The following is a 16,684-nucleotide window of genomic DNA, read 5'->3' on the forward strand; positions in this document are numbered from 1 at the left end:
TGCAGACCCTCTTGTATCAAGGATTACTTATAAGGCCACAGCAAGTAAATTTTATAGATGACATCAGCGCGCGCATTAATTTTCGCCTGATTTCCGGGGGAAAAAAGAATTTTTTTCTTCTGCAGGGATGGTCAACATGACGACAAAGTACCAAAATGAGCAATTTTGTTGTGTTGTAGCCTAATGCTTGTATTTGTAGAAGTGGCACTTGCAAGGTACCCATGGCCCAGGAATGTAACGTTAGTTTTAGAAAACAAACTTATTGGACAGTTGTAAAAGTAACACCAATATGGAAGCCATGAGTGTGGTTACCAACTGTTGGTGATGCCAGTCTACCACACTAGTGTCACTTTTACCACACCAGTACATGTCTTGAATGGATGCCTTTTTGGCTCTTGCACTATGTTTTGTCCCTTTAATTGTTGTTAACGTTACAACATTCATCACAACTTTATGGTGCCTACTTTTGAAAATGTAGCCATCTTGTTTTTCTTTACCCATCTTGTTGTTTTTTTGCCCTATTGCACTATTTTTGCAGTCTGCAGAGGATGTCATCCATAAAATTTACTTGCTGTGGCCTAACGTTAGCCTCCTTGCTTGTATCTAACAAAAACAACAATAAAGTATTGTCTCAATTGTTCTCATTTTAATAACAAACAACCTGTAGAGACAATGACATTCAATCATTTCATTTCATCTGTAGCTACTTTCCTGTTTAACAAAGATAACAGCACAACAACAGATGAAATACAAATTTAAGGACCATAATCAAATCATGTGAAATAATACAATATATTATCAAGAAAAATGAAGTATTCTTTTAATGTTAACTAAGATTTCAAAGTTTTATCTTGACCCGCAACGGATATATATGAATTCACATGTCAGTTCCAGTTCCGTCAGACTTTCCCTTACTTTTATTTACAGAACATTACTTGTCAAGACATTCTTTTAACATTCTGACACCTAATGTTACAAATCTTTCACACTTTGAAATGCAAACTGGAAATGATTGCATTTCTGTATCAATCTTTAAACAAAAAAGTCACAGTCGGGCCCCAAGTGTCGGCCACCTTAGCACACATCATTCAGTACATCCCACGTCACACAGTCTGTTAACGTTAGCTATGCTTGTGCATTCTGTATGCAATCTCATATTGCACTTCAAACATGTAACTGTTACTGAAGAAAATAATAACCAAACATAAAACGAAGTTGGCAAAAGAGCATCCCACTAATACCTCCACCTAACTCTAGTTTCTTCCCTAATGGACCAAAGTATCAAAGCAAATATCAAAGGAGGAAAGGTAGACAAAAGAAAAGTCCTGATAGAAAAACTTACTAATAGTTTTGAGACACTAACTGTGGCATACATGTGTTAGTGTTAGATCATAAGAGTTAGATTTGACTACCTGTTTATAGCATGGCTGAATTTTAAGCTAGTCATTTTCAAGTCCTTGACTTCAAAACAAACAAATTCTGCACCTAAGCTCAACATTGACAATATACAACTTCACAGAGAAAGACCGTTGCAAAATTTTTACATCTGAAAAATGTTCACACTCCACTTGGGTTTATGCAATTCCCTTCAACTTGGAAGCTATCAGTTTCAAACTTTCAGTATTAGCGTACCCACAGCCCCAAATCTACCACTGTTTACCTCTAGCAATATAATAGGATCAATGGATCTTCATTTATCCATGCTAACATTACTGTCATTGTCAATCAAGCTGGAGAGTTGTTACCTTCATAAGCAGTATCAATGCTAGTACATTTATACAGTAACAGGTACACTTTTTCAAATCAAGACTGTTATTAATTTGTCACCATAGCTAGCTCAGTACATCCATCTCAGTTTGTTTTACATTTTTCATTTGAATACACACAACTGCTCATATTCAGCACACCTTTCTTTACATCAAATGTCAACCATGTCAATGTAGATACCAGCACTCATTATTGGAACTCATTAATGTTATTGAGATTTCTTGTGAAATTCTAAGCAAGAAGCTTACCTATATTGGGCTTCTGCAAGAAAAGGAACAACAGCCAATCCAGTCAAATGCCAACAATGACCATATTGTACAGTATTATAACATCCATGCAGTCCCCCCTGGATCACTAGAAGTGTCTTAACATACACAGTCCTTCTGGCATCATTGTTCTTACAAAATACGAATCATATGACATAACTGTCCACAATCCACAATGGGAAATGCAGTCCAGTCCAGCTGGAAATCTTGTATACACATGTACAGGAAGGACCTGACCAAGATTCTATACACATAACTCCTAAGGATACACTACATGTACAGATTATTCCAAATTTACACCAATTTATTTTGAATGGTTCTTGAACATTTTAATGTGAAAAAACATCGCAAGGGGTCATCAAAGTATAGGGCTGGCAATAAAACTTCAATATGATTGTACTTTCTCCATAAAACTGAGTGCTTCAAGGCATAAACCTGGTACTCTTGCTTTTTACCTTCACCAGAATGGCAAGGTTATGTTTTAGGCGTGTGTGTGGTGGCGATTTTTGAGTGGTAGATAGCCCTTGGGACAGAGAGTAAGTGCTGTGGTTTGTGACCCCCTAGCGGCTTGTTTGGAACTGCAGGCATTTCCTTTCAAATTTAGGATGAGAAGAACTTATTTAATATTATGTTCCAATTCAGCAAGTTCTTTTTAAATTCGAGAACCAACAGATTAAATTGGTGTTGTCTTAACATGCTATGAACATGTTTCAACAAGTACATGGCACAAACAGACACTTGCTACAAGTCTCATGTATACAATCTCAGCACTACATATACATGTAGATTGTCTGTCCAGCAGACTGGAAGGGAAAGTAGATAGATACCATAGAGAGTTTGGAGATTACAGAATATGAGCTCAATCAAACAGTCTTGTCCCAATGTCTAAATTGTCCAAGTTGAAGCTCTAGGCTAAGACACATCAAATTATACACACTGTCTTAAAATCTTGGATATGTGTCGACTGGACTTTTAAATTTGCTATGTCATTTATATGTACTAGTAAACATCTATACATAATTCATTGGCTATTACCATAGGAGCACTGTCATACTCTTCAACATGTACATTCTACAAAGTGCAGCTTCACCTTATAACTACACATTATCACTAATCCACGCACAAGGATCATCCCTACACAGATCAGCCCTATTGTACACAACGCCCATTTGACTTTGCTGTACATTGCTATGGCATATGGTTAGGAATACTGTAAATGCATCTAAGTTTTCAGAGGTTTTCTTCATGTTCAAGATATTCACGAATTTAAACCATCACAAACAATTTTTTATCTGTCTTCTGCCTGCCTACATGCATGTCTAATCACTACATGTATGTATGTACGTTAGGGCTGGGTATCGGTACAGCGTACCGGTACAAAAACATTTTTTCTTATTGGACCGGTCCAGAAAAAACGGACCTGAAAAAATTTAATAAGGTGGACCGGATGTTGGACCTATTAGAAAATTTACAGATTATTTTATCAGGCATTCACACGTTTTGGCGCTTGCAGGTGGAAGAAAATAACAAGAGTGAAGTAGAGTAGAGTTTATAGTAATTTCTACCAAGCTTTACAGCCAATCGTACAGTTGCAGTTAGTGTTGTAGGATTTTAAAACGACAGTGTAAGTCTAATACTCCACCAAACAGATTTCTTTGTAGTGAAATGGACCATTGGTATGTGTCATACTGAATCAGGTCCAGGTTCAGGTCTGGACCTGGACCTGATCCTTTGAACCTGAACCGGACCTGGACCTGAACGTCCCTGTCTAAGCACTACATTGTACAGTATCATTGTACAGTATCATGATGTATTAGAGACAACTGTTCTATCCGTCTGTAGCAACCTTGCTGAATTGCTAGTTCATGGTCTCCGACTGGCAGCCATGATGGTTCCAGTGCTTTACTGTAGCTGTGTGCCTATAGCGCTATCGTCAACTCAAAAGCACCAGAAATGCTCCATTTTCTTCTTACTGTACAATCAAATCATCCTGAAATTAACTGCATTTACAGTATCACACATCCTTTAACCACATTATCTACATTTGGTGGGTATACAGATAAACCTCCCCCTTCTTCTAGCATCAATAGCAAGACCAAAGTTTTGTGTATGCTTAAATCAAGCATTGCAGCCAACAATGGCCTTGTAGTTCGTTGCTTTATTCCATAAATCAATAGTATCTTATAGAAAAGCCTTTGACACCACCCCGGCTCCAGAATAGTCAGCACATCTAAGACATAGACAAAAGTATAACTTTGGACCAATCAGAAACAATCTTATAGCAGAAAGCTGTAACACTTCTTTTGTCATAATGAAGACAGTCTCTGATTGGCCACTGTCTGGAGGAGTATGCCCAGATATAGGTTATTTATACCAGGCTTTGTCAGTACAGCTTCTGGTCAGTCAACAAAGATGACAGGACAATCACACTGCTTTTGATTGATAGCCTGGGTGCCAGGCTACGGAAGCAACCAAGAGAGCACAGTAAAGCTAAGAAGGCTCGCACCCAGGCTAATTGCCCAATTGCATGATGTCCTATCATGCAGAATACATCAAAAAGCATATCCTTCCCATGTACTGCGATGTAGAGAAAAATCCAGCATCACAATTTCTGAAATAAATTTATCCTCACTAGGCTACCACTAGGCCCTTTGTTCCAATACAGCAGTGGATTTCCAGTTTCTAAAGCATTTTCATAGTTCAAAAAGTCATGACATTGATAATTGTGTACCAAAATTTGGCTAGCTATTTCAACAATGCATTTCTGATGTAACACATCTAGTATGCATACAATCTTAAAACAGATAAGACGTTTATTATTGGCCATACATGGATCATACCCTTGTTAACTGAATGTTTAAATCCCAGCAACTCACATGTACTAGGAGCTCTCCCTAGTGAACAAACCCAGAACTTCAATGTACATAATATGCAAAACACACGATTGGGACAGCTGGTAAAAACAATCAACCCACCCAACTAGGCACCAATAAATCAATCAGATACTTTGACAGAAACTTCTTTTACCTTCCCAAGGTGTCACTCGAGGTTAGAACAATTTTTTTTCTCAACACAGTACGATGTACATTGTAGCAATGTTGGCAAGGACAATGCTGAAACGGTAGCAACACTGAGACACAATCTTGGACACAACTGGTAAAGAGGAGGGGGCATACACTAACCCCCCTCCCCCTCCTGTGCATGTGCAGTTGACAGCACCCAGGGTTGTAGCCAGCACCCGTCCTTCCGTCCTTTAAAGGAGTTTTACAGCTGGGGACGGAAAAAAATTTTGCCCATTCTGTCCTCTGTGAGCAAAATCTAACCCTCAAAATGCAGGAAATAGCATTTCAGGGGGTCTAGATTTCAAAATTTTCATTGGGAGCATGCCCCCAGAGCCCCTAGGAATGCTGCTCCAAAGCCATTCAAAATCGAGGGGACGGAAAATGATTTTGGGCTGGCTACAACCCTGGGAGCCCCCCTATAACACCCTACAGCTAGTCTAATCCCCCCTCAACAGCCCTAGGACAGCTCAAAGCCAGTGTTCATACTGATGGCGTATCGTAGCTTCTCCTTCAGTGTGCTCTTCTTCTGGTAGTTGGGCAGTTTCAGCAGGTTGAAACAGGTTGATGATGTGGGGAGGCGGTTCACCGGGTCCCTCTTTCTGATGGTGAAGAAGCCTCTTAACACACTTCCTGTGGAAGTCAGGAGAGAATATGTGGCATCAAGTCAGGTTCTGTTTGGTTACCATCAAATTGGCATATACATGTGTACTACAATAAAACTGAGGTACACAAATGTATATATATATATATATATATATACAGTGAAAACTGTGGTATTGTTTTTGGTCATTTTGTTCAAGTTTTTTCCCTGGCTGAGTTGTAACCAAAGACTGACAGGATGCAAAGGTTGACCAGGCCTGCATGCATCACACAAACACAGAATGAGCCGATTTGGCTGACCCCCATCTTCTGACCTTTGGCTATTTTTTATGTGCATTGATTCATGCAATGGGTTACATGGGGCTGTCCTCATCCCCCCTTGTCAATCCTTGGCAAACTAGGCTCGATCTCCGACAAAAGCCTGCTTTTAGAAGATGGAAGAAACCTAACCTTTGACCCCAGTTCCCTCTTGATTTTACCCGTAGTACCTAGTAACTCAAATATGTCCTTACACCAACTAAACTGAACAAATTTTGACCAAAACAGGCATTAGTTTTACCTGTCCCTTCTAACTCAAAAAGTCTCCAGATTGGGCAAAAGTTTTCAAGGAAAAGAAGGATTTTTGCAAGGATTCTAAGTGGCACTAACGCAACTCTCACATAGGCCCATTATACAGATCCAAGGGTGACGCTATATATAATGTGGAGCAGGCTACAGCCGTGGCACGTTGATACACCTGAACCTTGGAAATTAAGCAACATGCTGTCGGGTCAGTACTTAGATGGGAGACCACAAACGAATACTGAATGCTGTAGCTGGGTCATACCAATGACTCTTAAAAATGGTCTTTCTCTGCAAAGAGGAAAAGTATGGAAGCTAAACACACTACACTACCAGTGGACTAGCCCCCTGCTGTATAGAGCTTGCACCTATGTGTGGCCCCAGGGCTTAGAAGCAGAGATGGGTACTGGGCCCAATGCATCTTCTGATCAGAGGGATTGGCCTCCTTGTTCTGATGTATGGGCAACTTTAGCTTTAGCTCAGGGTACCCACCGACAGTGTCTCCTGTGTCCTGATCATCAGCCACCTCCACACACCTGATACAGAAAGGTGGCTCCAGGTGGGCAAACCCCAGCAGAGGTGGTTTGGAACAACTCGTCACAAACTGAAGGGACAGGATATAGGGAAAAACAGTGATTATTCAGAAAACTGTACCTAGTGTATTGTCTTCTTTGTTGATAAAGATTAGGCCACACTGACTTAATTCTATGGATAACATCCTCTTGAGACTCCAAAACTATTGTGCAAAGGTGAAAAAAACAAAAATCCACCAAAAATGCTGCTAAACCACAGGACCAGAGACCATTTTTTCCCATGGCTTGGTTTGTCTTATATTCACCTCCAGTAAGACTGTAAGAGACAACTATTGCCATTTCAATATTTTCTTGTTGCAATTCTTGTTAAAAAAAAGGAGAACAAGAGCACTTTGCCCCCATGCTCTGACCATTGATCAGTTTGGCCTTAGACAATCCAGAAAAAAATACCAGTTGGTACTCATTGAGCAACTGGATATGATTTTGGAAACAGTAGGAGATGATCAGAATTAACAATCAGATTTCTGAAATTCTATCCAATTGCTTGAGTATTTGGTATATTATCTTCTTTCTTGATGTCAAAATAATTCTTTTCAAATAGGCAACATTGACAGAATTCAACATATGTTTACTTTTACACACAAAAAAACACAGTTCTTTAGCATTTGACTAAAGTGTTGCATTACCTTTAGAAAGGCTTTTCTCTCATCATTGGTGAAGTCCTTGGCTAGAATGTCCCACAACCAGATGACCACTCTATGGGCTGGGTGGAACCCTCCGTAGTACTGGGTGTATTTCCTACAGGCAAAACAGTTGGAGTTAATTCTGTAAACTCATTTACTTTCAAGGGTGGTCTTATTTAGCCTAAGTACCATCCTCCATAGTGACCACTGGCCTTTTGTTTGGCTAGGTCTTATTTCACATTAGAGAGGAAAAGAAGGTCTTTACAGTGTTTTGTTAAATTTGGAGTTGAAATAATTCTGTATCAGAGTAATTCATCATGCATTCTGCAAAAGAGGAAATGTTTTTTCTGCAATTTTATCTTGGCATTTTTTGCTAACCGTCACATAACTTTTTGGTACATCTTCTCCTTGTTTAAACTTTAGATTCAAAACCGAAGAAAACACTCCTTTTTTGCCTACCGCTAAATTCAATCCCCATGAACATTCCCCCTTTTACAGTATTCGTAAAAATAAAACCACTGCAAATGTACAGTTTCAACATTTACAGTAATGTATACTATAGGAGGGTCAGGCAAGATCAGGTATACAGGTAGGTAAGAAGTTATGATTAACAATGACAGATGATTTTACGTACTTCAGGTCTTCTAGGTCTATCTCCATGTTGTCGCCAGATATCAGTTTCTGTAACTCCGGCGCTGCAAACATCATCAACCAATCAGGGCTTATGATGGAGCGGAAGCCTCGGATGAAGGCCGCCGTCTGCTCTCGGATCTGGGTGTGCATGCGGAAGTGCGCCACGCGATGGACGTACGCGATCTTGTTGTCGTTGGTGACAGAGATGGCACGCCCACCTGGCATTAACTCGTGCGTCACCACCTGTTGAGTAATGAGAGAGAAGTCAGTTACACCACAGATGATTTGGTTTGTTTGTTTGTTTTGCATAAACAGTAACCACCTTTACATGTAGGTGCGACACACCAGTTTTTAAAGATAAAAGACTGTAAGGTCTTTCAATCATTCATAGAATCTGTCATGACCTCTACTAATAACCGATTTGACAACCTAGTTAGAGAAGTACAGGAGCTGAAGTCTTCTTTGCAGTTCTCGCAGCATGAAGTTGACACTCTGAAAACCAAACTGAACGAAGCTAATTCAGAGATAACCAACCTGAAAGCCACTATTGATGAACAAGCAAAGAATCCCAAGTCTCTACAAATGCCAGACATGGAGAAAAAGATGGACTATCTGGAGAACCAGAGCAGAAGAAACAACGTAGTCATCGATGGCATAGAGGACGACGTCAAGGAAACTTGGGCCGACACAGAAGTCAAAGTACGCAACATCCTGACAAAAAAGCTACAACTAGACTCAAAGACAATCGAAATAGAAAGAGCTCATCGGAATGGTCCCTTCAGAAATGACTCCCCCCGCCCAAGGCAAGTTGTGGTCAAGCTGCTGCGTTTCAAGGACAAACAAATGATCCTTAACAGAGCCCGATCCAACCTCAAGAATACCAACATTTACATCAATGAAGACTATTCAGATCAAGTTCGAAAACGACGCGCAGAGCTGGTGCCAAAGATGAGGGAAGCCAGACAACGTGGAGAGTTCGCTATCATCAGTTATGACCGACTCGTCATCAGGAAGAAAACTAATCAGGAAATGTCGTAAAGCTTATTTCCATCTGTATTACATTTATTGTGTGTAGTAGACCTATAATATTTCATGTATGATACTTCTAGATGCGACCATTCAAATATAGTTTTCCATCCATGTATATTTTACTATGTAATGATGTATAACTATGTAATGTTGTATATTAACTATGCTTATATAGACCATGTTCAACACATCCACTCAAACAGATGATTTCAATAGTACACCATATAATTTTGAAGATGATAACCTGATCTTTGACCCCTTCATGCTCGACTCAGATAAGGAATCAAACTTCACTGACAGCTGGGATCCAGATGTAAACTTCTACGGAAACTTTTTAGATACAAATACGAATACCCCATGCGTTAACTACTCTGAAAATCAGTTTAACTCCATGTGCCTTAAGTCAGGCCACAACACTAACGCTTTCTCAGCGTTGCACGTAAACATTAGAAGTCTCCCGCGAAATTTCGACAATTTTACCCGCTATCTATCTACTCTAAATCATGACTTCTCTATTATAGGTTTATCTGAAACATGGTTAACTCAAAGTACTTTTCAATTGTATGATTTCCCAAACTATACCTCAGTACATCGTTGTAGATCGAACAGAGTTGGTGGTGGAGTATCTCTCTTTATACGCGAAAATCTTGAGTTTGTACAAAGGGACGATTTAACTATACATTCGCATGAGGGAAATGTGGAGTCCATTTTTATTGAACTTCCAGTGTCTTCCTCTCCTACTCGTAAGAATATGATATTAGGATGTGTATACCGACCGCCTGACACGGATATTAAGGACTTTACTAGTCATCTTGCGCTAACACTGGATACAATAAGTAAGGAAGGTAAAACATGTTTTCTTCTTGGCGATTTCAATATAGACTTACTAAAAAATGAAAGACATACTCTAACGACAGATTTTTGAAATATGTTATTCTCGTGTTGTATGTATCCCACAATCACCAAACCAACAAGAATAACTGACAAATCTGCGACCCTAATCGATAATATATTAACAAACTCCTTATCTGAATCCTATACTTCTGGCACTCTTGTAACAGATATTTCGGACCATTTACCTATATTTTACATAATGAAATGTAAATCCGATGTGAGTAAAACTAACAGTACAAAACGACGTTTGCGCAAATTTACTAGTTCCAATATCACTAAATTCAAAAACCAATTAGCGGATGTAACATGGGACAAATTATACAATTACTCTAACACAAATGATGCCTACAGTCATTTTATTCAAGTCATTACTTCTCTGTTTGAAGAATGTTTCCCGATTGTTACTCACTCCGAACGTAATGTAGAAAAGAACAAACCCTGGTTCACTCCTGCGCTTCATAAATCGTCCATAAAGAAAAACAAGTTATACAAAAAATATGTAAGGAATCCAAATCCAACTTCTTTCCAGACATATAAAACTTACAGAAATAAATTCAACACATTAATTCGCTTATCTAAAAGGAATCACTATCACAAAAAATTCAAGGAGACAACAGATAACATAAGAACCACATGGAAATTGATAAACGAGCTTCTTAATAAAAAAAAGAAATCGAATGTTCTTCCTAGCAAACTCTGTGACGACACATATGAAATATCAAACCCACAAGACATTGTAGATGCCTTCAATAACTTTTTTGTTAATATTGGACCCTCATTAGCTAAAAAGATCGACAAGACTGACTGTTCTCCTCTATCTTTCATTAACAATGTCTACCCGTCTTATAGCTTCTTTGAAACACCCATTGCATCCGAAGTCCAGAATATTATTTAAATTGTAATCTTAAGAACTCTGCTCCTGGTAATGATGAATTAAGCACCTCCTTAATAAAACAAGTCAGCAGCTCAATACTAGAGCCCCTCACGTATATATTAAAATTGTCCTTGGAAACTGGTATGGTCCCAAATGATTTAAAGATAGCCAAAGTCATACCGCTTTTCAAATCGGGAAACACCTGTTTACTGTCAAATTACCGCCCCATATCAGTTTTGCCGGTATTTTCAAAAGTCCTAGAGAAATTAGTATACAAGAGAATTCTACAGCACTTAGAAGATAACAACATTCTCCATGAACACCAATATGGCTTCCGTAAACACCATTCAACATATATGACACTTTTGAAATTAGTAGATAAAATTACCTCGGCCATAGAAAAGAATGAATTCACCATTGGTGTGTTTCTGGACTTGTCGAAAGCTTTCGACACCGTGAACCATAAAATTCTATTAGAAAAACTTAACTGCTATGGCTTTCAAGGATATGTTTTCACATGGCTAAAAGACTATTTATCTAACAGAAAACAGTATGTTTCCAATAATACCTACTCCTCAGATACAAGATCAATTTCCTGTGGCGTCCCTCAAGGTTCTATTCTTGGTCCTCTATTATTTCTCATATATATCAACGATTTGGCTTATGTATCTGATGAACTATATGCACTACTATTTGCAGATGATACTAACTTGTTTTCATCACATTCTGACCTTGATATATTAGTCAGTAAAATGAATAGAGAATTAGACAAAGTAAACAAATGGTTCCAAATTAACAAATTATCCTTAAATGTCAAGAAAACAAATTTCATTATTTTTGCAGGGAAGAAAAAATACAATAAGGAAAATGTTAAAATAGCTATTAATAACACACCAATTAATCAAGTTACGCACACGTGTTTCTTAGGTGTCACCATTGATGACAAACTTACCTGGAAAAAACATATTGACGTTATTTGCAAAAAAATCTATAAAAACATAGGTATTGTCAGAACAATCGCAACGCTACTATCTTCTAAAACATATATGATATTATACTATAGTTTACTATATCCCTATCTTGCATATTGTAACATCGTATGGGCGAGTACGTACTCCTCATCACTTAAACCTCTACTTCTTCTGCAGAAACGCTTCGTCCGAATAGTCTCAAATGTGTCGTATACATTCCCTTCTGCATCTTTGTTTCGTAATTTAAAACTATTAACTATATATGATATAAACAAACTGCAAAGTTGCCTTTTTGTTCACAAAACAATTAATAGTTCTTGTATACCTAAGCAATTCCAGAACCTTTTCCATCACAATTCAGACCACCATCATTACAATACTAGACAGTCTAACCATTTAAAACAGATACAAGTAAAAACACAACAAAGAAAGTTTTCCATGTTGTTCAAGTGTCCGCAAATCTGGAATAGTTTAAGTGAAACCTTACATCTTTGTCATTCACCACCCATCTTCAAAAACCTGTTAAAAAAATCATTATTAGATAATCAAACATTTAATTAATCTCCCATTCATTGTCAGTTGTTACATTTCTTACAATGTTCTATTCTTATTACATCATTTCATTCATTTCGCCGTTATGATATTGCATTAGTTATCAATTATTGAACTATTATGATTTATTTCCATTTTGTTAATTGATATAATTCTTTTGGTTACATTATTGTCTAATGTACAATTTTTATACGTCTATTCAATCTTGTTACTTTGGAGGAAGACTTTGTATAAGCCACGAGGCTTTTTTCTTCCCCCCTGCATGTACGTTCATTCTTTAATTTGTTTTATGTTAACTTTTTTAAAGATTGTGCAAAATAAATAAATAAAATAAAATAAATAAAAGGTTAGAACCACTCACAACAGAATGAACTCCTACTCTTTTCGATAAATGCGATGGGATCTTTAACATGCTTTATGTGCAGCTCTCCTCAAACAAGGGAATTCTGGATTTACGTCCAAGAGGAACGTCCTAACCAAAGAAAGGTACTCATTTTCATCTTAATTGAGTGAGGAAATAGGTGTTTAGTGCATTTCCTAATAAGGGTATAACATTGGGACCTGATAGGGATTCGAACCCAGAACCTTTTCATTTCAATCCAAACAGGTTTCAACTTTCAACCTATTTGCAAGTCTGATGTATTTGGGGAAAAGAATGGCATCATAAAAAAACAAGACAAAAAATGTTCACTCCAGATCTTAGTAAACTGGGTACATTGTCAAAGAATAGAACACTGAATATAAAAGAGGCTTGTGCCTATTTTGGCAGCTAATGCTTCTGCATTGCTAACGTAAGGTTTGTACCTTTCGTAGCTTAACATCTATTTACAATGTACGTACCTTCCCCATGACATCCTCCGCATAAGAGAAGGTCAACTCAAGGTCGCGCACATCCCCCTCTATGTAGTGTTTGATGAAGGTCAGACTTTTGTAGAGCTCTGGGTCCAGAGATGGCAGTTCATCTATGGAACTGTAGAGGGCGCTGTGGTGATGGGACAGCACTTGGCTCAGGAAGAAGGAGGCAAAGGGGACCTCAACAACAATACCCTGAAAATGACAGTCAAGTATATATTATGTGTCATCATAAATACTTGCACAGCACTCTGCATTCTATAGGATAATATTTCAATGAAAAGCAGTACATGGAGAAGAAAGGGTTGAACTAGGAGGGACCGAAGGGAATAATTTGTATACAATTGTTGCTGCATTTCTCCCTACACGAGCATTGCATGACTGCTCTGGATAGCGATTCCCCTCTGACGAAGTATTGTTTTTGTCGTACTTGTGTGTTGTATTATCTATAAGCCAAGATCCCTCTGAATGATTTGTATGAATTTTGGTATGTGCTTAGTTATGGAGGTCCCGAAGGTGATTTTGGGCCCCCTTGCAGTATTTTCAGGTACTGCAGCATTACAGGAGGACACCCCTGTCCTGAACGTAGTGTAGTAAATCCATGGACAACTATTCAGCTGTCCCGAATGATTCACCCAATATGGAGAAAAGATAGCGGGAGAAGGGAAGGTGAAGATCACCAACATATGGTTAAGGGCTATGGGAACTTTACAAAAACTTATATTTCAGGGAGGTTTGTGATCTTCAATGTTTTGTTACTTTGCTTTTTCACTCATGGCTCCAAAAGTTTAGCCTCCATAGCAGGCTCTCTGGGGGCTTTTGGGGCTTTTTGGGGCTCATAATACACTTTTGCTGGCCATTTCTATTTGTACTGGTCACTGATTGCTGGCCTTTTCTGACTGCCGCCCCCCAAGAGCCTGCATGTAAACGGCGCATCAAAGTGATATCAAAAAATGATAAGCCATTCATCTGCCCTATTAACACACAATAGTTCACAACTCCGTGAGAGGCAATTCACATGTCGGCTGCAATCATTTTACAACTGGAGATGCGTGTAGTTTATTAGCCGTCCACGGGAGTCAGGAAATTCGCACCTCCTAGTTAATCGCCATAATCGTTTTTTAATATCACTTTGATGAGCCGTTTACACGCAGGCTCTTGGGGGGCGGCAGTCAGAAAAGGCCAGCAATCAGCAACCAGTACAAATAGAAATGGCCAGCAAAAGTGTATTATGAGCCCAAAAAAGCCCCCAGAGAGCCTGCTATGGAGGCTACCAAAAGTTGAGATTTTCTGTTTGCACATACCAGTAATCTGTTCTTTGACTCCTTCTAAGTTGACCCACAACATCACACTCAGCTCACCTCATACACAGCCTTGCCCAGCATCTTCCCTACAAACTCGAAGAGTGTGAGATGGTCCTCCTGTATGTAGGAGGTGGGGGAGGGGTACAGTCTCTCCTCACCACTGGTCATCTTAAACAGGTTCAGGGACGGGTCAAACACTCGCTTGATGATTTCCTCAAGGAACTCCTTAAACACTCCGTCTTGGTCGATCCCAGCTTCGTCCAGGCCCAAGTCATTCACAAACTTGACTCTGAAATGTACAAAGAAAACAATAATTTGAGGAATGATATACACCCGATAAACCCCAAAGTAATGTATAGTGGAATCTGTTCTAATCAAGCACAATAGGGACATCTTCAGTGGAGAGTTTTAAAGAACGCTTGCAGATACAATGTAGATGTGCAAAGGTTAGGATTTACATTCAGTGTAATACAACAACAAGCTGTTGCCACAATGCCTGCCTGCAAAGCTGGCATGTTGTGCTAAAGGACGGTTATACCGGCTATATAGATACTAGTACAGGTATAGACTATAGTTTCATCAAGTTGGTTAGTCATTGAATAAGAAAATTCTTTGTACACAAGTAACAAGTTTAATAATATAATAGTTAAAAAAGTCTATCCCACACCAGATGATGTATAGGACGTCTGACCCATCTCATGATCAGTGTGATAACACAGTATAGTGGAACCCCCTGTAATAACTCAAGTTATTACCCGGTCCGGAACACCTGCATGATCAAACGTTATTGCGGCCTAGGTATGACATAATAATCATACACACCTGATGATCCCCTTAAGTGCTTGTGGTGGCAGCAGTGCCAGTTGTTGGAAACCGTCCTCCACCATCCGCGACCGGTGTACCGTGATCAGGGTCGGCTTGGGCGAGGCGCACTCGTTCTCGATGATCCCCAGCGCCTTCTTCTCGTCTGTCACGAACCTCCGGAACAGGATGACGCGGTCCTTGTGCGGGATCACGTGCGGCATCATGTGGAGTAGTAGCAGGGCGCGTCGCTTTCCCTTCTCCAGTTCCGACACCAACGTGCTCGGCTTCAGTTCCTTGATCAGCCAATGGCCCGCTGTCGTAAACCGCCGCCTACAGTCTCTATCGTACAGAAGCATCAGGAACGTGTGTACCGAATGGAACAGGCTGGTGTGGCGGTTCTTCCCGTCGTAAATCCCGTCCCACAGGAGTCGGAACGCGAACGCGTTCAGGAAGGACGATATCTTCACCAGCTCTTCGAGCTTGAACGGCTTCTGCTGCTCGTACAGTTCCATGTCGTCGAGGATGGCGACAATATGGCTCCCGCAGTCGCAGGAGAGGGACAGGACTGCGAAGAGTTGGTGCGACTGTTCCGTGTCGGAGTTGAGGGACTCCAGGAAGAGTTTCAGTCCCCCGCTCGGTCCCAGCTCGTCGATGAAACCCCACAGCTTGGATAGGAGGTCCTCTTGGAGACACAGACCTGGGGCAAAATTGATCATTTTCAGTGACATCAATCACACATAGAGAAAGTCTTGTTTACAGTGCAGTCACATCGGTGTTCTAGTTAGCCTGAATTTTTTCCATACCCTGGGTTTTGAATTTGGAATGGGCGTGGCGATACTAGGGGGGTTATGGAGCATGTTCCCCCTCTAGAATTTTGCGACTAGACCCTAAGAAACAATCAATTTCCTGCATTTTGAAAGGCAAATTTTGCTAGTAGACTGCTTGGGTCAATGGCTTCTGTATTAATCTTTTCATACCGATTTTTGTCCATCATAGAGAATGGAATTGGCAAAATCTATGTCCATCCCATGTAGCAAAATTCCGTCAAAGGACGGAAGGACAGACGCTGGCTATATCCTCAGAGTGACTTTCATTGTAGATTGTCCTGCAATTATGAACCAGCTGCCGATGAGGATCTATAGATATATGTATGACAGCCTTTTCCATGACTGTCACAGCAGAATTCAGTACAACTCATGCATGCACAACTCTCTTTATTCAAAGGCATATTCAATCTCTACAATCAGATGAAAAATTGAATACAAAATATTTACTTCCACATGTGTTGAGTGACATCCA

At 39.6% G+C, this 16,684-nt stretch overlaps 1 protein-coding gene across 3 annotated transcripts in view; it reads right to left on the minus strand.

Moving 5' to 3' along the window:
• Window positions 1-5,391: 5,391 nt before the first annotated feature.
• Window positions 5,392-16,684, minus strand: part of LOC118428456 (ubiquitin-protein ligase E3B-like) — a 35,087-nt gene continuing 23,794 nt past the window's right edge. For 2 of the 3 annotated variants that reach the window (XM_035838522.1, XM_035838521.1), the window contains 7 exons: window positions 15,404-16,082; window positions 14,639-14,870; window positions 13,266-13,472; window positions 8,107-8,348; window positions 7,476-7,587; window positions 6,749-6,860; window positions 5,392-5,725 (listed from right to left, as the gene is read on the minus strand). In XM_035838522.1, the coding sequence (XP_035694415.1) occupies window positions 5,553-5,725; window positions 6,749-6,860; window positions 7,476-7,587; window positions 8,107-8,348; window positions 13,266-13,472; window positions 14,639-14,870; window positions 15,404-16,082 (1,757 nt within the window). In that variant the 3' untranslated portion in view covers window positions 5,392-5,552. The remainder of the gene's footprint in view (window positions 5,726-6,748; window positions 6,861-7,475; window positions 7,588-8,106; window positions 8,349-13,265; window positions 13,473-14,638; window positions 14,871-15,403; window positions 16,083-16,684) is intronic. The other variant, XM_035838524.1, reaches the window with a different exon arrangement.

The sequence above is a fragment of the Branchiostoma floridae genome, chromosome 13 (assembly GCF_000003815.2).
Source record: "Branchiostoma floridae strain S238N-H82 chromosome 13, Bfl_VNyyK, whole genome shotgun sequence".
Lineage (NCBI taxonomy): Eukaryota > Metazoa > Chordata > Leptocardii > Amphioxiformes > Branchiostomatidae > Branchiostoma > Branchiostoma floridae.